The sequence below is a fragment of the Diceros bicornis genome, chromosome 17 (genome assembly GCF_020826845.1).
Source record: "Diceros bicornis minor isolate mBicDic1 chromosome 17, mDicBic1.mat.cur, whole genome shotgun sequence".
NCBI lineage: Eukaryota > Metazoa > Chordata > Mammalia > Perissodactyla > Rhinocerotidae > Diceros > Diceros bicornis.
The window spans coordinates 15,111,816-15,139,542 of NC_080756.1; the positions used below are offsets into that span (position 1 = coordinate 15,111,816).

Sequence of the window (27,727 nt, forward strand, 5' to 3'; positions counted from 1 at the left end):
TAACATCTCTGCCAATCTTCCTCTATTTCATACGTGAGTCACCACCACAGTGTGGCTGACAAGTGGTGTAGGTCCACATCCGGAATCCAAACCTGGGAACCTGGGCTGCCGAACCCGAACACACCAAACTTATCCACAATGCTATGGGGCTGGCCCCTCCATCATCTTTTTTATGTTGCGTTAACCTACTTTTATTTTGCATTCTCATCCATAAGTAGATTGGCACCACCATCTCATCCTCAAGATGAGTAAGCCCGAAGACTTTATCATGACAAGAAACTTACCTAGTTTCAATTTTTCTTATAATTTTTACAAAGACAATATTCTGCAATTTATTTTGTATTAAATTTGAAGCATATTTTTTTGCATTATATACAAAATAAATGTATTTCCTTTTGAAACAATTTAGAATGAACTGGTAAAAAGAGAAGAATTCAGACTCATTATTTACTTTGAAATGTGTCGGCTATGTGAGAGGCACAATTGCTTGTTTTCTAGTGTTTAAGATTACAGGAAGTATAATCATCTTTGTACACTATGCTATTGGTCTCAAGAGGATTAATTAATTTAACAGTTGTAAAAAGAAGAAAACATTTCCCTGAGACTGTTATACAAGCATGTTAAAAATATGTGAACAATTATTTTATAAAGTGGAGAAAAGTCTATAATCAACAACATAAAGTTTAAAAATAGTTCTTTTTGAGGCAGCTATATGTTGTGAGCCATAAGGAGTTTTAGGAAATTTAGCTTACCTATCCATGACAAATACACATTCCGAACAAGAAAAATGAAACTCACCCATCTATATTGTGAGAAGATCTTAAGTGGATTACTAAAATTTTGAACTCTGATTTAATAAGGGCCTTATGTAATACTTACCTCAATTAAACCTCTGAAGGCTGTCCTCTAAGTGGCAGATTTAGACACTCAATCTAGTTCCCTGGTAATTCTGCCCCACATTTATCTTTTACATAACACTAGTGATCCATAAGGGTATTTCAGAAATGTGTAAGGAAACCTCTCCATTCATTCTAACCTTTTCTGTTAATTCCCAGATCTTCTTGATATACTAAGCTGTAGATTGGTTTGCTAAAATTATGACAGTTACTTCCTCCATATTTTAGATAGTCAAATTTCTACTGTGAAGGATAGAATGTAAAATTATTGCTTCTCTGCCAGACACTAGCAAAATTCACACTGATCAAATTTGATTTTTTTTCTCCATTTTATGATGGCTCAAGGGAAATAGTTCAGGAAATAAAAATGGAATGTCAGAAACCTTAAGAAGATGTGGAAATATACTGTAGCCCTCGTCCATAATGTTGATCTAGAGTTTAAGAAAGCAATATTTAGAGAGAACTACATCTCTGCTCCATCACAGACCACGGGGGATTTCTGAAGACCATTCTTGGATTTCTCAGTAGCCTCCTAACTCTTCTTTATGGTGAATCTCTCTTGAGAAGAGTTATGTTCATCTTTGTATCCCAGAGAGGACGAAAAATGTTGACATCTACAAAATAATTACTTCTATTAATCACAATTACTTAATATTTCAAGGATAATAAAAATAGCTGTGACGGGGCCGCCTGGTGGTGCAAGTAGTTAAGTGTGCGCGCTCTGCTGCGGCGGCCCGGGGGTTCGCCGGTTCGGATCCCGGGCACGCGCCGACGCACCGCTTGGCAAGCCATGCTGTGGCGGCATCCCATATAAAGTGGAGGAAAATGGGCATGGATGTTAGCCCAGGGTCAGTCTTTCTCAGCAAAAAAAAGAGGAGGATTGGCAGATGTTAGCACAGGGCTGATCTCCCCACAAAAAAAATAAATAAATAAAAATAATAGTTGTGAAATCTACTTTCTTACAAAAATAGAACTCAATCTAGTTTATATTTAATCATCTTCTTGAAATATAACAGTTTTCTACATAAACTCTTTTTGTCGTTTGTCCTTAGGTTTTGTTAGTGTTGGGGCATCAAGAAGCAAGGTTATTTCTTATTTCTAAGTTAAATTGCAACTATTATATTGCACATATCCTGTTCACAATTTTTTAAAAATGCTATTACATAGGTTAACTAATTTAATCCTCATTATCAATGTAATATTTAACTGCAGTGTCAAATTTGACCATCTTATTGTTCTCTTGGCCTTTACATTTATTTTCATGTCTTTACCAGCCCTGGTCGTCTAGTAGTTAAGACACAGTGCTCTCACTGCTGAGGCCCGGGTTCTTTTCCAAGTCAGACATCACACCACCCATCTGTCATCTGTCAGTTATCATACTGTGAAGGCAGCATGTGGCTGTGATGCTGAAAGCCATGCCATCAGTGTTTCAGATACCAGCAGGGTCACACATGGTGGACACGTTTCATCGGAGCTTTCAGACTAAGACAAACTAGGAAGAAAGATATGACCACCCACTTCTGAAAAATTGGTCATGAAAGCTCTGTGAATAGCACAGGAGCATTGTCTTATATAGCACCGGAAGGTGAGAGGATGGCACAAGAAGACAAGGTAGGGTCCCACTCTGCTCTCTGCAGGATCACTAGGACTCAGAACTGACTGGATAGCACTAACAACAACAACAAAAAATCATGTCTTTAACATTCTAATGAGAAATGTCACAAAGTACTAATCTTTTGTTTATTCCAAATTCTGGTTAGTGAATTGTTGTTAATTTATTTTTTTTATTGTTGTTCTTTATGTTTCCCAAATATTTTGATGATAAAAATTATATTATATGTAATCAGTTAATAATAAGTTATACATCTGTTATATAATTACATAAACTAACAATGCATGTTATATAACACTTAATATCAAATAAGTGTTATATGTTTAAATGAAGTAACTAAACACGCGTTTAACATAAAAAATGCAATAATGAATTTATGTAATCAAATAATAATACAGTCACCACTGCAAAATTGAATCACAGTTGGGATGCTCGTCTGTTTGGGAATTACTTACTGGAAGAGAGGAATTAGAAGTGAATGTGGAAAAAAATGTAAGGAAAAGCTTGTCGTAACTCAAATCTATGACAGTGCTTGTGTTTATTTAACTCAGTAAAGGAGCGTTTTGTCAGATGTGGCTCTATGTTAGAGGGAGTGATACCCTTGTCCACTTCATTCATTTTTTTCCATCTTTATTGAGATATAGTTGACATATAACATTGAGTAAGTTTAAAGTGTACAACGTGTTGATTTTATACACTTATATATTGTGAAATAGTTGCCACAGTGGGCTTAGTTAATACATCTATCACTCACATAGTTACCATTTCTTTTTTGTGATGAGAACATTTAAGATCTACTCGCTTAGCAACTTTCAATAAGGTATATAATACCTTATTCTTATAGATCAGTTTTGTGGCAATAGGAAAATGATGCTATGTTTTTATCCTAAAAGCCCAATTAATAAGCCACAAAAACTCTATCATTATTCATGGGGGCCAGTGTGCAGTAGTGCTTCCCTTGATTGCATCCTCATCCTCATGGTTTCCTGCAATTGCTATTTAGATTTAGAGGCTTCAACCATGTTTGGGAACTTTTGTTTTTTTGGCAAGACTATTCCAGAAATGGAATATTAAATTTCCAACAGGAGATACATACTTAACTGATTTTTTTCCATTGTTGATCAATGGCTGGATCCATTAATTCATTATGTGCTGCAAAATGGCTATATTCTTAATCTGTTATTTACAATTTGCTTATTCATTGTTACAGTTTATACAGAAAAAGCCCAGATGAATGCCTACTTTATTGTTTTCTTAGAGTTCAGAGTTGGTTCTCTAGTATCTTTTTCTTGGTATCTTTATGAATACATGGATTTATAAATTTTGTATTTGTTGTAGGTCACATTAGTGATTGACATAAATATTCAAGGGAGATTTAAACTGACATCACTACCTCTTTGGAGTGCTTCAGCCATAAGGAAACTTCAGGTTGGCTTCTGACTCTTTTGGACATTACACATCTACTCTTTGATTGCTTCCTTCCTCTCTTGTATGACAAGTTTTTCCAGGCTCCTGCTACATTTTTCTGCATTAGAACTGCACTGAGTCATTTCTCCAAAGAGTCCTCCTTATGTTGGTTAGGAAATGTTAAATCAAGATAAGAATCTAGGCATTAGTTGTGATAATTGCCATGAGGTTGATCATCCTTTCTAGGTATTTTCAGTAGACAGGACCAGCAAACTTGTATGTTTTAACATAAAATTCCTATGAGTGTATACTAAGAGGTTATTATTCAAACTCAGGACTAAAGGAATTTTTACAAAACCTCTTTTATATTTCATACATTGGTTACACAATGATAGCCCTAGCTATCAACAGAATTAGATAAAATTGTAATATAACATTAATCTTCTTTGCTTCTTTTCCTCACATTGCACATACAACAGTATTAGAACAACAATGACAGCACTTACCACCCACAATGTCATTCCTACCTAGGAACAATTTTTTAGATTTTTCTATTCTCTTTGCCCTTAGATTAAATTCCACTTGGATGTATAATCCAATTATAATATTTAAAATCTCTTGGAATAATTCTACTTCATGCAATTATCTCACCAACTAAATACATATAAAATTATATTTATTCCAGTTAACTTTTATTTTTCAGAGATTATTTTTTAAATTTAATGGATTTGTAATTATAAAATATTAACATAGTTACAAAGTCAAATATTCAAACTAGATATATTACAAAAAGTCTATCTTCAAACACTGATCCTTCCAACCTATTTCCCTCCTTCTCTAAAAGGAAATCATTTTTTTTTTAAGTACTGTGGTTTATATTTCCATTGTTTATTTTTTAAACATAATCTATGGTGTGTAAAAATTCACATTTTCCTTCTTAGGAAAATATATGTATGTACATTTTCTCATTTTCTTTAACCAATACATACTGAGGACCATGCTCCAGTAGTACATACATATATGGCTTATGTCTTTTGCAGCTGAAATGTGTATATACTATTATTTATTCAAAAAATAATAATGAATATATTTTTTCCTTCTACTCTTGCTATGTTACAAATAGCCCTATAAAGAATTGACTTCAGAATTTGCTTATTAATTTTTTTTACCAGTTTCTTCTTAAAATCATTTCCTAGAATGGGAATCAATGGGGTCAATGAAGAAGTACATATGTGATTTTCTTCGTTATTGCCAAATACCCCACAAGGGTTATCACACTTTATACCTCACCAACAATTTATGAGTCACTACTTCCTCACAGCTTTACCAAAGAAAAATCTTGTCACTTTTTGGGATTTTGCCAACCCGATCTCGGTAATCTCCTGTTCACGTCTCTGGCAAAACTTCCCAAAGTTTATGTGAGACAACCTCTCTTCATCCAAGAAAATTCCAACATATCAGTTTTCTGTAAATCAGGCATTTAATATAAACACACATTTCAAAGAGTTAGTACAAAAAAAAGTAAAATATCTCATTTTTTAATAGGTATTAGATATTGAAATGATAATATTTTGGATATATTGGGTTAAACTGTCTTAAAATGAATTTCACCTGTTTCTTTTCATTTTTTAAAAATAAGTACTAGAAAATTTAAAATTACAAATGTGCCTTACATTTGTGTTTTGTGTTATATTTCTATTGAACAGTGTTGATCTATAGGATTGTCTGCTTCTTATATTCGAATTGCACATATATATGTTAGACTTTTTGATATTGTCCCATAGGTCACAGAGGATCTGTTCATTTAAAAAATACTTTACTTTTTGTTTTTCAAATTGAATAGTCTCTATTAATCTCTATTTAAGTTCACTGACTGTTTTGTTTTATAAACTCCTTTCTGTTTTTCAGCCCATCCACTGAAATTTATTTTAGATAGCATTTTTAACAGTATTTTCATTTAATTCTTTTAGTATATTTAAATTTCTTTGTGAAGAATTTTTATTTCATTTCAAGCTCATTAAAAAATTAGTCTTTGATATTTACCCACATATTTAAAATGTTTGATGTTTCTAATTCCTTCCCGAAGTTTCAGTTTTCCTGCTGGATTTAGCTTCCTTCACCTGAAGAACTTCCTGTGGCTTTCCTGTAGTACAGATGTGTTAGTGAAGAATACTCTTCGTTTTATTGTATCTGAAAATGTCCTTATTTTCCCTTCATTTTTGAACAATAGTTTCACTGTATGGATTGACAATTGCTTTTTTCTTTCAGCACTCTAAAGCTTCTCCTTCATTTTCTGGCTCCATAGTTTGTGAAGAGAAGTCAGAAATTGTTCAAACCATTGTTCCCCGATATTCATAGTATGTGTTCCATCCTTTTTCTCTGGCCACATTAAAGATTTTCTTGTTATTTTTGGTGTTTAGCAGTTTGATTATGATGTACTTAGGCATTTTATTATACATGAAGTTACCTTGGCTTCCTAATAATCTAAATTCATGTCATTCTTCAAATGTAGGGACTTTGGAACCATTGATTCTTCAAAATTATCAAGCGTCCAAGTTGCCGACATGGAAGACATTCTGTAAATTTCTGTAATCCCAACTGCTAATCTTATCAGATAGATAAAGTTTCTCCTTAAAAATGCCTGTTGATTAAAGCAAGAAAGGAAGAAATAATAAAGAAGGGGAAAGGAAGGTGGAAAAAGGAACGATAGAAGTAAAAAGGAAGAAAATAGGGAGTGAAGGAGGGAAGGAGAGCAATAAAGCAGGCAGGCATTCAGAGATAATTTAATTTGGGGCTCAAACTATTGCTGTTCATTAAATAAAGAAAAATACTAATAACATTGGATTTGTAATTAATTTTAATAAATATTAACAAATAGAGAGTTGCTGCTCCTGAGAAAAAGTCAGTCTGTTTAGTGGAAAATCCAGTTGAATGTACTTATCCTTTCATTCTTTGTTCAACACTCTTTTCTTGATATAGACCTGAGTTTATCACCTACACTGTTTGCCTTCTCCCTGAAGAACTGTGTTCAACATTTCTTGCAGGGCAAGTCTGTTGGTAATGAATTCTCTGTTTTTATTTCTCTCTTAGTCTGTTTGGACCGCTATAACCAAATACCATAAACTGGGTGGCTTGAACAATAAACATTTATATATCACAGTTTTAGAGTCTAGAAATGATACTGAACCAAGTGGGCTCACCTCCTGGTGAGTTAAATGAGACTCTACACCAATGGAAGTCATCTCACAAGGTAAAGTGTATTTGCAGCAAATAGGAGGCTATGAGGAATCATTTCCAAAGTCACAACATCCCCAAACAAAGGGAAGCAGGAACTTTTATTTCAGTTGGGGAATGAATATTCAAAAGGGAAAGGTGGCTACACTGCAGATTATAGTAACGAGATTTAATCTTCTCCTGAAAAGATCTTCACATTAAAAATAGGGCAAGGTCATGGGTGTAGCTCTTGTAGGGTGGCTTGGTTAGCTTCAGGGTGGTTGCTGGTTGTGTCTCATTAACACAAAAAAACAACTTGGAAAAACAGTTAAATGCTTCCAAACCCACCCTTGAGTTCCTCAGGGCACTAGTCAGTGATGGAAAGTCTAAGATCTAGGTGTTGTCCGATTTAGTGTCTGCTAAGAGCCTGCTTCATGAACTACATAGTCTTTTCACTATGTCCTCACATGGCAGAAGGCGGCAAGAGGGCTCCCTGGGATCTCTTTAAAAGGGTACTAATCCCATTCATGAGGGCTCCACCCTTACGATCCAATCATCTCTCAAAGCCCCACCTTTAAACATCATCACATTGGGGATTATGTTTCAACATATGAATTTTGAAGTGACACAAAAATTCCAGTCTATGATGATTTCTCTCAGCAAGTTTTTATTTTTCCTTACCTTTTGAAGGATAATCTCTCTGAGTATAAAATCCTAAGTTGGCAGGGTTTTTTTTTTTTCAATGTTTTAAATATTTCACCTACTCTTCCTGCTTTCATAGTTTTTCATGAGAAGTTTGGTATAATTCTTATCCTTGTTTCTCTGTAAGTCATTGTTTTTTCTGACTTCTTTCAAGATTTTCTCTGCAGTTTTCTGCAGTTTGAATATGTTATGACTAGGTTTAATTTGGGGGGGGGAGGGTGGAAGGAGTTGGAAAACATTTATACTGTTTGCTGTTGTCTTAGATTCCTGGATGTGTGATTTGGTGTCTAAGTTTAATTTTGGAAAGTTCTCAGCCATTATTACTTCAAAAACTTCATCAGCTCTGTTCTCTCTTTTTTCTCCTAGTTCCAGTTTTCCAGTTAAGCATGTGTTGTACCTTTTGAAATTGTCCCATAGTTCTTGGATGATATATTTTTTGTTTTTCTTCCTTCTTCTCCTTGCATTTTAGTTTGGGAATTTTCTATTGATCTATCATCAAGCTTGCTGATTCTTTCTGTGGCTATGTGCAGTCTACTAATGGGCCCATCAAAGGCATTCTTTATTTCTACTACAGCTTTTTATTTTCTTTAATTTTGGCATTTCCTTTTGATTATTCCTTGAGTGTTTCCTTCTCTCTGGTTACATTTTCCTTCTGCTCTTGCATGTTTTCTATTATAGCCTTTAACATATTAATCAGTTATAACATCTGTATCATATTTGATTCTGATTTTGATGCTTACTTTCCCTCTTCAGCCTGTGACTTTTCTTGCCCTTTTGCGTGCTTTGCAATTTTGTGTTGAAAGCTGGAAATGATGAATCAAGCAATAGGAACTGAGGTAAATAGGCCTTTAATGTGAAGTTTTATGTTAATCTGGCTAGGAGTTGGGCCGTGTTTAATGTTTTCTGTAGCTATTGGTGCCAGTAGCTTCAAATTTCTCTACTATCCTTTTTTGTGGCTCTCTTGTTGATATTAGGTTCCCCTAAGCATTCCTTTTCAGAGACAGTCTGCATCTTGCAGCTCTTTCATCTGTAATTCACCTGTTATACTGGAGCTCTGTTGATGTTGTGTCAATCTGTGGAGTAGGGGAAGTATTCTATAATGTTATGATTAAATCTCAGGCTTTAGTGGGCCTATGTCTCAGGGCCATGATCTTCACAATGTATCTCCAGTGATAAAACTTTTTTCCACTTTCAGGTGAAACAAGAAGGGGACTGGGGACTGGACTGTGAGAAATGCCATTCCACCAGATGGGATAATCTTCTGGCAAAATCTTATCCCTTGGAATGTAAGCCTTTTTTATGGCGAATGCTCTAGTCATCTTTCATGATTACTCTTCTCCTTCCCCTTCCACAGCCAAAAGGGGATCTTTCTTGGCTCTTCACTCTGAGAACTTGGTGGAATGCTGAAAGCAAAACCCATGAAAATGTGGGCCCTCCCCTCCAAGAATTCAGCCTCTAGGAGTTTCTCACTCTCACACTACTCCACACTCAGCATCTAGCAATTCATCAAAGTCACCATTGAAGTGTTCCCACCAGTTTATGGCAGCATCCACTTTTGCTGGAGGTTAGCAGATCTTGGCTGTGTCTCTCTGGATGAACTTGTCTCTCCAGATTGTGGTGTTTTGGTTTGCCTTGTGACCTCAGCTCTCTGATGGGTACAAGAAAGTAATTGACTTTCCATTTTTTTCTGCCTTTTCTTATTGTATGGACAAGAGTGATAACCGAGATCTTTACACGTTGGAGCAGAAGCTAGAAGTCCTCCAGATGTGCTCTGAACCTATTTCTTAATCCTTTATATTCTCAATTTCACATTTATATTCTTGCATCTTGATTTCACTTTTATGCTCACGACTTAGAGCTTGACACAGACTTGACACATTTCAAGCACCCAATAAATAGGTTTTCAAGGAAGGAGTGAATAATTAATAAATAAATGAAGGTAAAAGGAGTGCATGGTGACTTAAATATAGTATTAAAATATGTATAATCTCCTGAGAACATAGTTGAAGGAGATAGAGAAAAGTCTCTGTACATTTTGGCATCTCTTTTATAGTAAACAAACCAAAGATGCTCAGAAAAATATTGACTTTGGAGCTGAATTTCTTGGAAAAATTACACACTGTGTAGGGCATTCCCTGGAAATAACCAAACTGTAATCACATGATAGGATAAATAGCTGTTTAATTTTAGTACGGTTATATGAACTTAAAAATTGTTGAATATGAGGAATAAAGGAAATATTTGGAAAGTCTAAATTACTGATCTGAGCCAGAAATAGCTAATCACAAAATGTTCACAAGTGTTAAAACTCATTTAAATAATTACACATTTCAGTATGATTCCTGGGAGGAGAAAAAAAAAGTCTGAGTGCTTCAACCTGCAACAGGAATATAAGGAATACAAACATCAATAAACAAAATTATTTTCCTGAACAATTCTGGTTCTATACCATTAAGAGTAATAGTTTGGAAGTTTTAGTGTATTTTGCAGACTGATTTATATATCCACATATTATTAAAAATAAATCTCTCTAAAACTCTAGGAGTACTTCATTTATGTTAAGAGATCTAGATTTAATTACTCTGATTTTATTTTATTTATGGAAGATCTGAAATTGATTTATTAAATGTCACCATTTTTTAATAAAATTTGTTCATGATGTTGGGAAGGAAATTTCCTCTCAGTTTTTAGTGTAAATACAAATAAAAGTAACAAGCTCTCTATGCATATTGTACATGTTCCATTGTGTATGCAGGGAGTTGGGAGGAGGAGGAAAGGGAGATCTGATTTGACAAAATTCTGACTTGTGGGGATCACAGGTCTGTTACTGACACAAGTGACTCTGGCCATTAGAATACAATTAGTTTCCTCAGAAATTGTCCTCAAGGTTTGGGAAAATGTGTTTAAATACTAGGAAGATGTTATTATACTTTGGCACTAATAGCCAAAATCTCCAGAGCCTTAAATATTCTCTGGAGACAACCTTTATTTTTTTCTAATTTTTATAAATGTGTCTTATTTTCTCTGATGAATTTTTAATCAATTCATTAGTTTTCATTCTTATGTACCTTTGTTTACATTGTTTATCCTACCTAAAATGTCTTATTCTAGTTTCTAATCTGTCTGTAATGTCTAGCTGAGGATCTATCCTATCTTATAATGGCCTCATATAAATCTTCCTCCACTACCCCAAGCCCCAGAGAAATCTTCTCTCCTAGTCTCCTGTGCCACACAGTAAAAACAAGTCTCATTACCCTTAAGTTTATGGCACACTGGACTTTGTTACACTCCTGTAAGCATCCTCTCTCCTCAATACACTGGTAAACTGCCATAGTCTGAGACGTCATCTTATACTTGGATTCCTCGGTGTATAATAATACATTCTCTGTGGATTTATAAAAATTGTTTAATAAATGTTTGTTATTGATAATGAAGTCATCAAAGAAGAAATCTTCCCTCAAGGGATGAAATGTTTATACCTAGGAGTTTTCACGACATTTACCTTAGTGAGAGCTTATAGAATTCTCAACCACGTGATCAACTTCATTTGAATTGGCCTGGCTCTTGACTTATCATATTATTTTAGGGCAGTCAGTGTTATCTGAAAATATCTAAACACTTGCCCAGTGACTGATCATCAGAGTAAAATTTATTAGGGTTTCTCCTCTGTATTCTCCCAGGTAGAAGCAAATTACAGTTTTGCTGTAACCAGGTCTATACATCAGTGAGGAAACAAAAAGCTAAATAGAATCATTATCTCTCTAAAGAAGAGTCCAACCTTAACGGTAGGTTTTTCTCTTTAGCGTCTTCATTACCGGTTTACCTGTTTTCTACTTGTTTTGTCTTCCTTCTCTTCTTCCCTATTCCATTTTCTCCCTCTCTGATCCTTTATTCACATTATTTGACATTTCATTTTGTTATTCTCTTCCTGTTTTCAGAACTATAACCAGAAGAAACATTGAATCAGTTAAATTCTGTTCAAGTCAGGATTACTACGCAATCATATAGATTTAATACTGGAATAGGAGATGGTAAAAGTGAAGAGTGGCATAAGAAATAAAGAGACAGAAATAGGGACAAAACACATTATATTCATTTACAGAAAGAAAAACTCAGGAAGGACTGAGACAAAGAATGTTGGTTAGTTGAGTACATGTGGCAAAAGGCCAAACAACTGTAGAGCTTGGGTCATTATTATACTGAATTACTTCCAGTGTTTATCTTAAGCCTGAAGCTGGATTTCTGTTTTCAACCATCGTGAATATTTATATATCATCTTGCTTCTCTACTGCATTCACAGTCAACTTCTTGAGGCAATGATATTTATATAGTCATCAGTGAGGCTGAGCGTATGTAATATGACATTTTAGCCCTTACATATTGAGAAAAGAGGAAATCGATTTTTTCCCCATGCGTGTTCATCATTTCACCTTATTACCATAAATATAACTAAACCAGGATACAAAGATGATTTATAAGATATTCTTTTATTTCATCAGATTTTTAGAAAATATTTATTTTTCTCAGTGTGTGCAAAGTAATAGCTTTGGCTAGAGTTTATCTTACATTAATCATTTCAAAAAAGTGCCCCATTAGTATGTATAATCAATAGCAATAACTAGTATTTTGACATCATTATCTTCATATTTTACCATTGGTACCTTTACGTAATTTTTTTCTTAGTATTTTTGCCAGAGTGGAAGGAGATCAGGAGGCAACAATGGAAAACCGTACAATAGTGACAGTGTTTATCTTAGTAGGATTGACAGAGGACCCCAGATTGAAGATTGTGCTATTTGTCTTCCTGCTTCTCACCTACTTGCTAAGCATCTCAGGCAACTTGATTATCATTACCCTCACATTGCTGGATTCTCATCTCAAGACCCCTATGTATTTCTTTCTTCGAAATTTTTCCTTCCTAGAAATTTCTTATACAACAGTCTGTATCCCCAAATTGCTTGTTACCATGGCAACAGGTGACAAAACCATTTCCTATAACTGCTGTGCAGCTCAGTTATTTTTTGCCTTCCTTCTTGGTGCATCTGAATTTTATCTCCTGGCTGTCATGTCCTATGATCGTTATGTTGCCATCTGCAAGCCCCTGCATTATACAACCATCATGAGCAGCAAAATCTGTATCCAGCTGGTCCTTAGCTCTTGGATGGCTGGTTTCCTCATCATTTTCCCAGGACTCATCTTAGGCTTACGCCTGGATTTCTGTGACTCCAATATTGTTGATCATTTCTACTGTGACACTGCTCCTCTCCTGAAAATCTCCTGCACAGATACACATTTGTTGGAAATGATGAGTTTCTTCTTAGCTTTGGTGACTCTCTTGGTCACTTTGGCATTAGTGATTCTATCATACACATATATTGCCCTGACAATTTTAAAAATTCCTTCTGCCAACCAGAGAAAAAAGGCTTTTTCCACTTGTTCTTCTCACATGATTGTCATCTCCCTCTCCTATGGCAGCTGCATCTTTATGTACATTAAACCCTCGGTCAAACAGAGGATATCCTTAGTGAAGGGGGTTGCAATTCTCAACACCTCCGTTGCCCCACTTTTGAACCCCTTTATTTATACTCTAAGGAACCAGCAGGTGAAGCAAGCATTTAAGAACTTGCTACAAAGAGGTCTGTCTTTATCCAAGTAGAATCCTAATGAAGTCCATAAGGGAAATTTAACTATTAAGGAATTTTGCAAAGGAAGCGCTCGGTTTAGGTCCCAACTTTCTTGTTGCACCATCTAATAGATAATCCTATTTGTCCTTTCACTTTTTTCTGAAGTGTCCTGATGTTTACATTATCTTTTGTTTCTCAATAATGCCTTCCCTTTCAAAATATCAAAACTTTATTTTTCTGTTCCATTATAAGCATTCTCAAATTTGACCCATTCTTCTCCTCTTCTTTCATTTAAATGTACCAAATATTTGAAAGGTTATTTTAATCAATTTTGTATATCAATTCATGAAGATTGTTAATTATTTACATATATGTGAGTATAATTTGCTTTTATAGTTGATTTTTTGTAAAATATTATTAAGTTCAATGCAATTAAATGATGTGACTTCTTTGGGATTTTGTTTTTCCCTGGCTTTTTACGTCCTGATACACATTCTCTATTGTTTTTAATTAAAGATATTTAAAAGAGGGAAGTTGAGATTAAAATAGCAATGTCAATTTTTGTCTTGAGATTTAAAAAAAAATCACACCTTGTTGGTGTAATAAAAAGTATATTATATTTATATTTTATTGTATATAAGTAAATAAATACTGAATTGAATGTGTGTACTACATCTAGGTAACATTGGTTAAGAATAAAATGCAGCCTAGAGAAATCACATTTGATACCTCACCAGCTATTCATTGTTCATATTGGAACTGACTGTGTTCCTTAGATTCTACATCTATAATATCATAATAACCAGTTATTTTATTCTGAGATTTTTTAAGACCAAGTTGAAAGTATAAAATAAAGAGTAATGTTAATTACAAATCTATTTGTTATTACATATATGTAACATATCCTATTAGGAAAACAGCAGCAACAATGTAAATCACATAAGCCCTTTTCTTTAGAAGCATATAATCTAGTTGTAAATAAAAAATAGTCATAACAGAAACCAGAAAATCAAATCAGTTTATTTAACTATACCAAGTACTAGTAATGAGAGTGTGATCATAGACAAGTTTAGTTTTAAAAAGTTTGTGGAGCGGCCAGCCTGGTGGCGGAGTAGTTAAGTGCGCATGCTCCAATGCAGAGGCCCGGGGTTCGGATCCGGGAGCACACCCACCCACCGCTTCTCGAGCCATGGGGTGGCGGCGTCCCGTATAAAGTGGAGAAAGATGGGCACGGATGTTAGCCCAGGGGCAGTCTTCCTCAGCAAAAAGAGGAGGACTGGTAGATGTTAGCTCAGGGCTGATCTTCCCCCCACACACAAAATACATATATATATATTTTAAAGGTTTGTGGAAAAATTGGAGCTGTATAATTTAAAACTATTTAGAAATCGGATATCTATGTGTAACTACCATTTTATAGGAAATACATGGTGTAGATGAGCAGATTAAATGATGTCATAAGAATCCCAACTATCCAATTTTGAATGTGGCATATTCTATACTAAAATAACCCAATTACTTCAACAAACCAAAAGCATAGAAAAAAAAGATGCTAAGAGGAATTATTCTAGATTAAAAAGAAACTGAGATGCATCCATCAAGAAAAACACGTAGACTTCAGATTGATACTAACAACCAAATAAACTGTAAAGTGGCATTTTTTAAGGATTGGGTAACTTAAAATATATAGAGTGTGATAATGTCATTAGAATTATGTTTTAATTTACTTATCTGCTAGAATTTAAATGATGGAGTAATATTTAGGGGTGAAATGATATGATATTTATTGTTTGTTTTAAAATTATGCTCCAAAAATACTATGGAGAGATAGACTAAATAAAAATAATGTAATGTTTATAGTAGTTGAAGCTGAATGATAGGTTCATGGGTATTCATTATACTATTCTCCCTACAGTGTATATTTATAAATTTAGATAATAAATATTTTATAATAAAAATTAGCTTGGGAAAAGTTATGTAGAAGGTGTATGACATGGCTAATGTTCCAATTTACATGATTTTCTTCAACTATCTCCCAATTTACATTAGAAATAATGGATTAAATTATCCATTCCCCTTTCTTACATTTTCTAATATTATAGCAATAAAGAAGACAGTTGTTTTAAACCACAAGAGAAAAAAGGGAAAACCAAAATTGTAGTAATTTTACGAAAAGTCTTACTTCTTTAAGTAATGTTTACTGGAACTAGTACCACAAAATAATAAACCCTTTACACCCCAATTTCTGCAACTATTGCATGTAATACTAAGGACCATTACACAGGGTTAGTAGTCACAGACACACTTTTATTAATAAATAAGACTTCCCTTCCAAATCCCTAAGCACAACCTGCTATAGCCTTGTGATTAAATGATATAGGCTAGAAAATATTATTTAATATTACTTGGATCATTAATAAGAACTATTATTTATTGAGTACTAATCTGTGCCAGGCATCATCCTAGGTGTCTATATATACTGTCCAGATTTTCAAAAAAAGCACAACAACAACAAAACCCTATAACATAAATTATCCTGATTTTATCTTATGAATAAAATGAACTTCAAAGAGTTACAGTGAACTACCCAGAGTCACATGGCTAGTCAGTAAGAGAGACAGAATTCAAATTCATTTCTGCTTGATTCCCAAGGTTATGTTCTGTCCACTACCAGCACTCCCTAACCAGTTTGCAGCAAAGAGTGGTTTACAGGTCTGCCAAGATAGGGGCAGCTTCAGTTTTGGTATAGGGTGTGGAGGTGCAACAAGAGGTTCTCAGGCTGGTTACCTCTGGCCACAATTGGAATGGACTGTAGAGTCTTGTCGTTTTATATGTGTGACATCCCATTTAAAAAGCTTGAAAGCTGGCTAATATGGCAATTACGTACTTGGAGAATGCTTCTTACACTTTTACTGTATGACCTGGTATAGAGTCAAATTGTCTTAAAGTAGATAATTGTGTCGGTATGCTCAGGATATTCTCTCTCTCACACACACACACAAACACACACACACACCCCTCTATCTCTATCTCAATCATTTTATCTTTTTTTGTTTTTGGTAGAAAGACTTCATGCCTGGGTCCATAAACCACAGTTAGCCAAACAGGGCTCTGGACTCCTCATTAGCTCAAGGTTACACTTCTATCCCAGGCTTCACAAATGATCCTATTCTGTCTACAAACAAGGAGCCAATCAGTGTTGAGCATGAAACCAAAGTCAATTCAGTAAAACTCAATTCAATACATTTTTGTAAATGTTAGAGAAGATATTCCTTTCTGTTATAATTAGAGCTATGAAAAAATAAACCTGGGTCTTTCAGGAGGCCATTAAATAAAGCATGTTTGCTTGACTATGAAGCCAGTATAAAGAAAAGCAGAGCCAAGAAAAGAACTGAGGGAGGATGAATACTAATGACTTGATTTGATTTCCTATAACCAACCATAGCAAAAAATAGCATCCTTTGGGATTTCAGGTTGGATTTTCCATACTCATAACCAAAGTGAGTCTAATTGTCCCGTCTAATAAATGTCCTCTCTGCCCCACCCTGTACCTTTCAGCTTTTGGTGGCTTTCCAGACTCTTCCTGTCCTCATGTAGATAGTAAGCCCTAGTGAGCAGAGAAAATGAAATATCTTACTCTCTATATTCTTTGTCTGTTAAGCTTTACCTTAATTGTTATAAAAATACTATCAGGCCAAATATTTCTAGAAATTTGGATGATAAAGGGATTAATCTTTTAAAACTTTATTTTTAAAAGCAGTTTTAGGTTCACAACAAAATTAAGAGGAAGCTAAAATTATTTCCCATATACCCCCAGACCCTATACATGTCTAGCCTTCCCCATTTATAGCATCCCTAGCAGAGTGGTACATTTGTTACAATTGATGAAATTACATTGACACAATCACCCCAAGTCCATAGTTTACATTATGGTTCACTCTTGGTGATGTACATTTTATAGATTTGGACAAATGCATAATAACATTTATATATATATATATCATTATGGTACCATACATAGTATTTTCTTTTTTTTTTTTTTGGTGAGGAAGAATCGTATGTCCATGCCCAGGATCCAAACCTGCAAAACGCAGGCCACAAATGTGGAGCGAGTGAACTTAACCACTACGCCACAGGGCCAGCCCCAATGCAGAGTATTTTCAAAGCTCTAAAAAATCCTCTGTACCCTGCCTACTCATCACTCCTCACCCCTCAAACCCCTGGAAATCACTGATCTTTTTACTGTCTCCATAGTTTTTTCTTTTCCAGGATGGCATACAGCTGGAATCATACAATGTATTGCCTTTTCAGATTGGCTTTTCTCACTTAGCGACACGCACTTAAGGTTCCTTTATGCCTTTTCATGCCTTGATATCTCATTTCTTGTTAACACTGAGTAATATTCCATTGTCTGGATATACCACGGTTTATTTATCCATTCATCTGCTGAAGAATATCTTAGTTGCTTCCAAGTGCAATTATGAATAAAGCTGCTATAAACATCCATTTGCAGGTTTTGGTGTTGACATAAGTTTTCAACTCCCTTGGGTAAATACCAAAATGGATGATCGCTGGGTCAAACGGTAAGAATATGTTCAATTTTCTAAGAAACCACCAAACTGTCTTCCAAAGTGGCTGTACCATTTTGCATTCTGCCAGTAATGAATGAGAGTTCCAGTTGTTCCACATCCTCGTCAGCATTTGGTGTTGTCAATGTTCCAGATTTTGGCCGTTCTAATATGCACGTAGTTTTTTCTCATTGTTGTTTTAATTTATATTTTCCTGATGATATATGTCATGGGTCATCTTTTCATGCACTTATTTGCCATCTGTATATCATCTTTGGCGAGGTATCGGCTAAAATCTTTGGCTTATTTTTTAATGAGGTTGTTTGTTTTCATATTGTTGAATTCTAAGAGTTTTTTGTATTATCTGGGGTAAAAGTCATTTATCAGATGTGTCTTTTGCAAATATTTTCTCCCAGTCTGTGGCTTGACTTCTCATTCTCTTCTCATTGTATTTTGCAGAGCAGAAGTTTTTTTTTAATTTTAATGAAGTGTGGAGTTTGGGCTATACCAAGTTACCTACTCTTCTAATACCTCAATTTCTTCATTTGAAAGTGGCGATAAAAATGATACATGGCATATAGTACCTGTTCTTTATGTATCAGCTTTTATTATTATAAAATGTCATTTTATATTAAGAATAAAATGGGTAAAAAATAGTGGAATATTAATGACACACATTTTCTACATGAAGAATTACTTCTCAAATAATATATTGTAGGCTCCCTTTTTCTAGGAGTAGTAACTCTAAGGCTGATACTTCTCTGAAAACAAACCTGGATCTTTGGGAAAAATAGGACCGCTACTCAAAAGTGTTCCATGTAACCATTACCATTCCATTTTACCACCTTTGCAATGAGGTTGTTATCTTTTCTAAACAAATATCTGTTTACTTGCTTTGCAGAATTAAAAAAGTTAAAGAATACTTCACATAGATGTAATATCATTTTAATTATTATCTAATATAATGATATAATGATATATTATATAATTTAAGTACTATATAATAGTATAATGTATGATATAATTATAATTATACAATGTAACATAACAATATAATGTCATATATAATGTATTATATGATTATTATATGTTATTATATATAACTATATAATATACATTATATTATATAGTTCTTAATATTTACTTCTTAATCAAGGTAAAATCAAAATGAAAATATTATTACATCGTAAAATGAAAACATATATGCTTTCATATATTCTAGGCAAATAAAATACAGATGCCTATGCCTATATTATTAGAAATATTATTTTGTAAAACAGAAAATATTTGTTGCCATATATATAAATATCTTGATATAATAATTTTACAAGAACAAGGGTAACTAGGACCCTTAGAAAACAAAGTTATCTATTATATAATGGTTTTACACGTATCAGTGAGAGAATCATTTCCTGTGTAATATTCTTTTCACAGCATCTATCACATCTCTGTTTCTCACACTATATATCAGAGGGTTTAGCATTGGTATTATAAGTGTGTAGAGCACAGCTACCATCTTGCTTTGCTATGGTGAGGAGATGGCCCCAGGCTGGGCATACATGAAGAACACAATCCTATAGAATGAACTCACCACTGGTATTTGGGGGCCACAGGTAGAGAAGGTCTTACTCCTGCCATGAGTTGAGGGGATCTTCAGGACAGTGGAGAGGATAGAAGCATAGGAAGCCCAAATGTCAGTTGTGGTGGTCATGGTGATGAAAGCAGAGGAGAATAAACAGTACAATGTCATTCACAAAAGTGTCAGCACATGAGATCTTGATCAGGGCTGGGACATCAGAGAAAAAGGAGTCCAATCTGTTTTCTCGACAGAAACGCAAACTGAAGGTGAAACCTGCTTGTATCATGGAGTAGGTGCATCCACAGATACAGGATCCAGTCACCAATGGAACACAGACTTTCTGAGACATGTGCACAGGGTAAAGGAGGGGGGAGCAAGGGACCAAGAACCAATCAAATGCCATGACAGCCAGAAGAAAGCTTTCAGTTGTGACACACAGGGCAAAGAAGAGAAATTGGGCTACACAGCCATTATAAAAAATGTTCTTTTCATTAAAGAAGAACTTAGCTAAAGTGTTGGGAGCAGTGACTGTGGAGTAGCAGGGATCTAAATATGACACTTTTCTAAGGAAGAAATGCATAGGCATTTGAAGTCTGGAGTCCACCTTAATGACAGTTACCATGCTGATATTTCCCACCACAGTGACCATGCAGAGCAGCAAGAACACTACGAATAGGAGGATCTGTAGCTTTGGAGGGGGTCTGAACCCCAACAGAATAAACTCAGTCACCTCTGAGTAAGTCCTATTCAGCTCACTCTTCATAGCTGAGACATAGGTGGAATTGGAGTGATGGTAAAAGGGAAAGAAATGAGTGATCAGAATACTTGTTGTAGTAAAAATAACTAGGAACTAGCATGGAGAAAATGTTATTTCATATCGTATTGTGCCTACAAAACACCAATGAACATACAGAACAGATTACTATTTTTAAAAAGTTTTCCTAATGAAGAATTCAATCTGATTGGTTAGCCTTTTTAGATATACTTATTTTCATATAATGCAGATTTGCTCTCTAAGTGTGTTTTGGAGAAATGAAGATTCTAGGAAAACAGCTGGAAACAAACAAAGGCTTTTTTAAAGTTTTCCTGATTTATTATCTGGTTACTGCCTCCTTTAGGTAACTGCTTAAAGTCGCCTCCTTTAGGGGAGGTTATTTCTCACAGACATTGTAATCCATTTAAGATTTTATTTGGAGTAAAAATCCATTTAATTGTTGGTCTTATTTTATTTTTTAATGAGTATTTAGTTTCTTTGTCAACTATAGAAAATGATATACAAATATTGTGTCTGTCTTTCTTATATTAGGTGAAAGACCAGATCCTAACAAAAGCATCATCCTTTTACCCATTAACCTCATATCCTTATTTCTCTCATTATTTTTGTCCCTATGGTGACATATACTCTCAGTGGCATTGTTCATCTGCTAAAAATAGAAGTTACTCTTGTTTATATTTTCTAAACACAATAAAATCAGATTTTTATTGTTTCCCTCCCTTCCTTTTTTCCCTCCTTCATTCTTTCTGTCTTTGGTCCCTCCTTCCTTCCTTCCTTCCTTCCTTCCTTCCTTCCTTCCTTCTTTCTTTCTCTCTTTTGTTCCCTTTGGATTTGCAGATCAGAATGCAAGCAAAGAATTCTTTTATCTTGGGCAGAGATATTTCTGTCTTTTCAGGAACAGATAAATCTAATTAGAAACACAAAGTCTTGTGTATATGAAAGACAGAGGGCACATAGGACAATTTAAAGATAGCTACAAAAGAAAAAAAAAAAGATCTATTCAAACAAGTTTGCATTGTATTTATTTAGGCTTTTGCTATTATGACTATAAAATGTCCTTAAATAAAATACAGTAGAGAGGTACAGAAAGGAAGCAATTCTTATTCTCATTTTATGAATGGAGAAATTGAGGCGAAAACAGATATAAGAGGCTTCTTGAGAGTCATCAGACTGAACAGCATAGTGGTTGACTGTTCAATAATCTATCATAAAAAGTAAAAGAAAACTGACAAACGAAAAATTCAAAAATTCACATAATAATGAAATGTCTTTTATAATTTTATAATTATAAAAATTCATAATTCTATATATAAAAATTGATATAAATGGATCAATTATAATAAAATTATATGATGTAAATTATGAAATGTTTTATAATATCTCTTCTAATTTTTGTTGTTGCCATTGCTATAATTTCACTAGTTTTCACACTCTTTTAAGACAGGCTGGGACTATGAAAGTATATTAGAATCAATTTGGCCCAGTTACAATATCTACTTTCTTGAAAAAATTAAAAGTTAACAGAATAGTTGAGTGATTGATTTTAGAAGACATAAGAATGATTAAAATAACCTCTGACAGGGCCAATCAACTGCAAAAATGCATGTTTTCCTTACATTTATATTTTACATAAACAAGTTTCTGATTTCAACGGAAAAGTTGAAAAAAAAAAGAAAGATGTCCTAAAGCTGTCTAAAAGAGTAGAGTGTTAAGAATAAGCAAATTAAATATGAGAGATAGTCTCAAGAATGAATACTATTTCTTATCTTAGTAAACTCTCTCTATACGTGAAATTGAATACATTCATGAAGAAATAAAAGTATGAAAAGAAGCAAACCTTTGTTTGACTGGAAGTTTTTCTGCAACATGGATTGCATTTCCTCATTGTTCACATCATGACTCAAATGGCTAACAAGACCAATACCAGGAAAAATTGTGGCTTATCTTTCTCTCCTTTTTTTCTTTTTTTTGGTTTACTGTACTTTTCCATTAATTAAACCAACAAATCGACCTGGGATGGGTCCTGAGGGAAATTCTCTTATGGAGAGGGAAACCAGAGGGGTGGGCATTTCCTCTGCAAGACATTAACTGGAGATTAAGGTCTCTCTCACAAGTAATGTACTTTGTATCATAATGCAAAAAGAAAAATGAAAGAAGAAATTATTAATTAGTAAACTCATCAGACTTATAGAAAGTTAGAATGGCTGTCTAGAGGGCATGAGAACTAACCTTCTACTTTAAAACAAAATAATAGAAAAATACATTTGGATAAGTATTTCATTCTTTTATTTTCATGATTTACATAGGGACACTCATGATTTTTCCTTTGAATGGATTACCACCCTTACTTTTAATAACTAGCATGTTAATATAAATGAATCAATAATATATATATAAATACATGCATACATATACATAATTCTCTAAATATGATATATACACTATAAGACTGCTTAAGACTGCTTATAAAATAATCAAAGTTGCAGCCAAGTCATGGACAAAGTCATTTTAATAATATCTAATTAATTTTTTGATTTGAGAATTACTGTTTTTTTAAAAAAACATTACTGTTAGTTCCAAAATAACACTCTTATCTAAAACATTATGCACATAAGGAACTTCTTCAAATTCATCTGCTGACTTCCCATTAAATTTACAATTATAGATGATGGTAGTGTCAACGACTCATAAAGTTTTCTTAATTTAAACGATGTATTTATGGTGGTGAATCTTCACTCACCTGCTCACCCAATATAACAACAATTGTATTAAAAGGTTTTAGCCTACTTTTAACATTGAGAATTTTATATAATAAATATCTTCTTTTACCTTGATTGGTTTCCTGTTTCTTAGGCCAAAATTAAATCTTCAGTCCAATAAAAGGTATTTCTGAGTCATTGCTCTAAAATGCAACTCTTTGGATCTAAATAAGCTCAATATTTTTTCTCAAACACTTTATAGAGGAATACTTCATGTGAAATAAACTGTATTAATTCACAGTGTACAATTCTTTGAGTTTTGACAGTTTTATGTCATTGAAACTATCACCACATCAAGTTACAGAACATTTCCATCACCTCCAAAAGATTTATCATGCCTCCTTTTAGTCCATACCTTCTTCCAAATCCATTCCCATATAACCAGGGATCTGAATTTGTTTGTATATGCATACGATTATACATATACATATACATAAACACATATCTGCCTACAGTATGTATTCTTGTCAGGCTTCTGTCACTGAGTAAAATGATTTATTTTGAGATTCATTCATTTTGTCATGTGCATAAGTAATTCATTCTTTTTATTGAGTAGTATTCCATTTTCCATTGTGCACATCTACCAAATTTTATGAACTCTTAAATTGATGGGCAATTGAGGTTTTTTCAGTTTTTAGATATTGTGAACAAATCCAATATGAACATTCACATATACGTATTTGAGCCAAGGCCCCCTCTATCCCTCCCCTCTCTCAACTCAGCAGGATAAAAAGCCCAGTTGTTCAGGAAAGTGCTGACAAAAATTCAGGGATTCCAATTCTTCTAGATCCAGTCAAAGGATACCAAATCACCTTGAGAGTGGCAGCCTGCACACATTTCTTATCCTCTGCAGCTCCATGTTGCAAAAGCTCTATTCAAGGCAACGGCGACTAAAATGCCTGGAAATCTCCACCTCTGCCCAGCCCCCATTCATAGGGTGGAAGCTCTACCCCAGTGATGATAGGCCAAGTATAATGGGAAGCCAATTTCAGTCACCGCAGTTCAAATGATAGAGGTTCTATACCAAGAGAGACAGGCTTCGAAAACCATAGGCTTCCGACCTCACCCAGTAACCTGCACATACAGCAGGGGTGTCACTCTGAGAGACCTGGGCCACCGTTCCTACTCCAGTTGCAGAACAGTTAAACACAGGTTTTACCTAGAATGAAAGGCAGGCCATAATAACAGAAGGCTCCAAATTTCTCCCCAAGTGAACTGACTTTATTTGGAACAAAGTATGGGAAAGTTCAAGCATAGATGAACTCTCAAACATAACAAATATTTGGTAATAAGCAATGAAGAGGAGATTGGTAGCTCCATTAGAGCAAAAAGCTAACTTTAGATCAACTAGAAGTGTACCAAAGACAACCGGGGAAGGAGACAGCTAAAAAGGGTCCTTCTGCAGCTGGAACAAACCTCAAAAACTGGTCTTAAAGACTATCCTTGCAAAGGGGAGCAAATTTAATTGGGTCAGGCTATAGAGCAACATATGTCCCAGATGATTTCAAAACAACAGAACAAGAAGAACTAGTGGAGGCTATGTGCTGGGTAGGAAACCTACAGAGGGACAACACTCCACACAATGGCCAGGGGAAGACACAGCCAAAGGCAGCCCTGATAAAACCACTGTCATCCAAGAGTGACTGCGCACAAGCCTAAGATTGTGCCTCTGAGAAGTGACACCAGAGGCTTCTCAGAGCAAACAGAATTCAATGAAATAGTCCAGCAAAGACACTGAAAAATAAACAAGCAAACAATGAAAAAAATACAAAAATTATTTAAAAAAATTATTCTATCATTTAAAGGTACATTAACTGAAAGAATGCGATATAGTTGGAATCATACAATATGTAGCCTTTTCAGATTGGTTTCTTTCACTTAATCATAGGCTTTTACAGTTCCTCCATGTCTTTTCATGGCTTGGTAGCTCGTTTCTTTCTAGTGCTGAATAATATTCCATTGTCTGGATGTACCATGGTTTATTTATCCACTCACCTACTGTAGGACATCTTGGTTACTTCCAAGCTTTGGCAATTATGAATAAAGCTGCTATAAATATCCACGTGCAGGTTTTTGTGTGGACATAAGTTTTCAACTCCTCTGAGTAAGTACCAAGAAGCACAATTGCTGGATCATATAGTAAGAGTATGTTTAGTTTTGTAGGAAACCAACAAACTGTCCTCCAAAGTGGCTGTACCATTTTGCATTCATACTAGTAATGAATGAGGATTCCTGTTCCTCCACATCCTTGCCAGCATTTGATATAGTAAGTGTTTTAGGTTTGGGCCACTCTAATAGATGTGTAATAGTATCTTGCTTTTTCTTTGTGTTTCTTTTGTTAATTAAGACTAACTTTTTAGAGAAGTTTAAGGGTCACAGCAAAACTGAGAGGAAGATACAGAGATTTCCTATATACCCCCACCCCCACACATGCACAGCTTCCTCCATTATCAACATTCCCTACAAGATTGGTATATTTGTTACAATTGATGAATCTACATTGACACATAATTATCAGCCAAAATCCATAGTTTCATTTGGGTTCACTCTTGGTATTGTATATTCTATAGGCTTGACAAATATACAACGACATGTATACATAATTGTAGTATCTTATAGAGTAATTTCACTGCCCTAAAAACTTCTATGATGTGCCTATTCATCCGTTCCTTCACCCCACAACCCCTGGCAACTACCAGTCTTTTTTCTCTCCTCGTAGTTTTGCATTTTCCAGAATGGCATTGAGTTAGAATCATAAAATAGGTTGCCTTTTCAGGTTGGCTTCTTTCACTTAGTAACATGCATTTGCAGTTCCCCCATGTCTTTTCACAGGTTGATAGCTCATTTGTTTTTAGCGCTGAAAAATATTCCATTGTCTGGACGTACCACAGTTTAGCTATCCATTCACTTACTGAAGGAAATCTTGGTTGCTTCCAAATTTTGGCAGTTATGAATAAAGCTTCTATAAGCATCTGTGTGCAGGTTTTTGTGTGGATATAGGTTTTCAACTCGTTTGGGTAAATACCAAGATGTCTGATTGCTAGATCATATGGTAAGAGTATGTTTAATTTTGTAGGAAACCACCCAACTCACTTCCAAAGTGGCGGTACTATTTTGCATTCTACCAGCAAAGAATTCGAGTTCCTGTTGCTCCACATCCTCTCCGGCGTTTGGTGTTGTCAGTGTTCCAGATTTTGGTCATTGTAATATGCATGGATTCTTTCTCATTGTTGTTTTAATGTATATTTCCCTGATGATATATGATGTGGATTGTGCTTTCTTGTGCTTATTTGCCATCTGTATATCATCTTTGATAAGGAGTTTATTGAGCTCTTGTCCCATTTATTAATCAGGTTGTTTGTTTTCACATTTTTGAGTCCTAAGTGTTTTATGTACATCTGGGGTAACAGTCATTTATCAGATGTGTCTTTTGCAAATATTTTCTCCCAGTCTGTGGCTTGTCTTCTCATTCTCTTCACATTGTCTTTTCAGAGTAGTTTTTAATTTTAATGAAGTCCAGCTAATCCATTCTTTCTTTCATGGATTGTGTCTTTGGTGTTGTATCTAAAAGATCATCGCCAAACCCAAAGTCATCTAGGTTTTCTCCTATGTTATCTTTTAGGAGGTTTAGAGCTTTGCATGTACACTTAGGTCCACGATCCATTTTGAGTTCAGTTTTGTGAGGAGTGTAAGGTGCGTGTCTAGCACGGGCAGAATCACATGAGGAGGAACTGAAACTTGTGTTAGTCCTCGTTTCCTCTGAACTCAGGTTTACCGGTTCCCTATAGAAATCAGAGCACTTTGTCATGGAGCTAACCATACATACCTGGATCTGGAGTTGGAGAAGCTGGAAAAATATCCAGGCAAAAATGGAATAATTACAAGCCTGGTGGCTGCCTCATACAAACAAAATAAACCAGCAGATAAGTGTGTGAGCTACACAATGACTTCTGCTTCACTCCACCCTCGAAATAGCCCAAATAATCTCTCTTGTGGTTCACCCTAACAGGAAACAGAGAGAGAAGGGAATTCCTAGAACAATAGTTCAGTCTAGCCAAGTTGAAACAGTACAAAGCCTCCAGAGATGTATTACCAGAGTGCTTAGTGAAACTTGCAGAGTTTATTATTTTGATTTTGGTAGTGATTTCACAGGTATATATATCTGTCAAATATCTTGAAGTCATAAAGTTTAATGGTTGCACTTTATTTTGCATAAATTATAACTCAATAAAAATGTAAAACAAGCAAATAAACAAAACAAAGCCAAACAAAATAAAAAATCCGAGCAACGCAGTCTGAACTCAACTCAGATTCTAGTTGAATTAAGGACTCAATTATTATTCCTTCTAAATACTCCTTTGGACGTCCTAGGATTCCCCAACCCTGTTCATTAGTTCACTTTAACTTTTTTTCTCTCTACTACAGATATACAGATATTTTAGCATGATGTCCTTAGATATTTTTGGTTGGGTGAATTCAATCTTCTGAATAATATGATTATGCACTACACATATATTGCTGATTTTCAAAGACAACAAAATACTTAACACGAAACCTCTAATCAACATTTTTATATTTTTTCCTGAAACTTT

At 34.6% G+C, this 27,727-nt stretch overlaps 1 protein-coding gene and 1 pseudogene across 1 annotated transcript; one reads left to right on the forward strand and one right to left on the reverse strand.

Moving 5' to 3' along the window:
• The first annotated feature begins 12,550 nt into the window (after positions 1–12,550).
• Positions 12,551–13,486, forward strand: LOC131415690 (olfactory receptor 6C76-like). Its single transcript, XM_058557507.1, has one exon. The coding sequence runs from the start codon at positions 12,551–12,553 to the stop codon at positions 13,484–13,486; it is 936 nt and encodes a 311-aa protein (XP_058413490.1).
• Positions 13,487–19,427: 5,941 nt separating this feature from the next.
• Positions 19,428–20,364, reverse strand: LOC131415691 (olfactory receptor 9S13-like; annotated as a pseudogene).
• Positions 20,365–27,727: the final 7,363 nt, after the last annotated feature.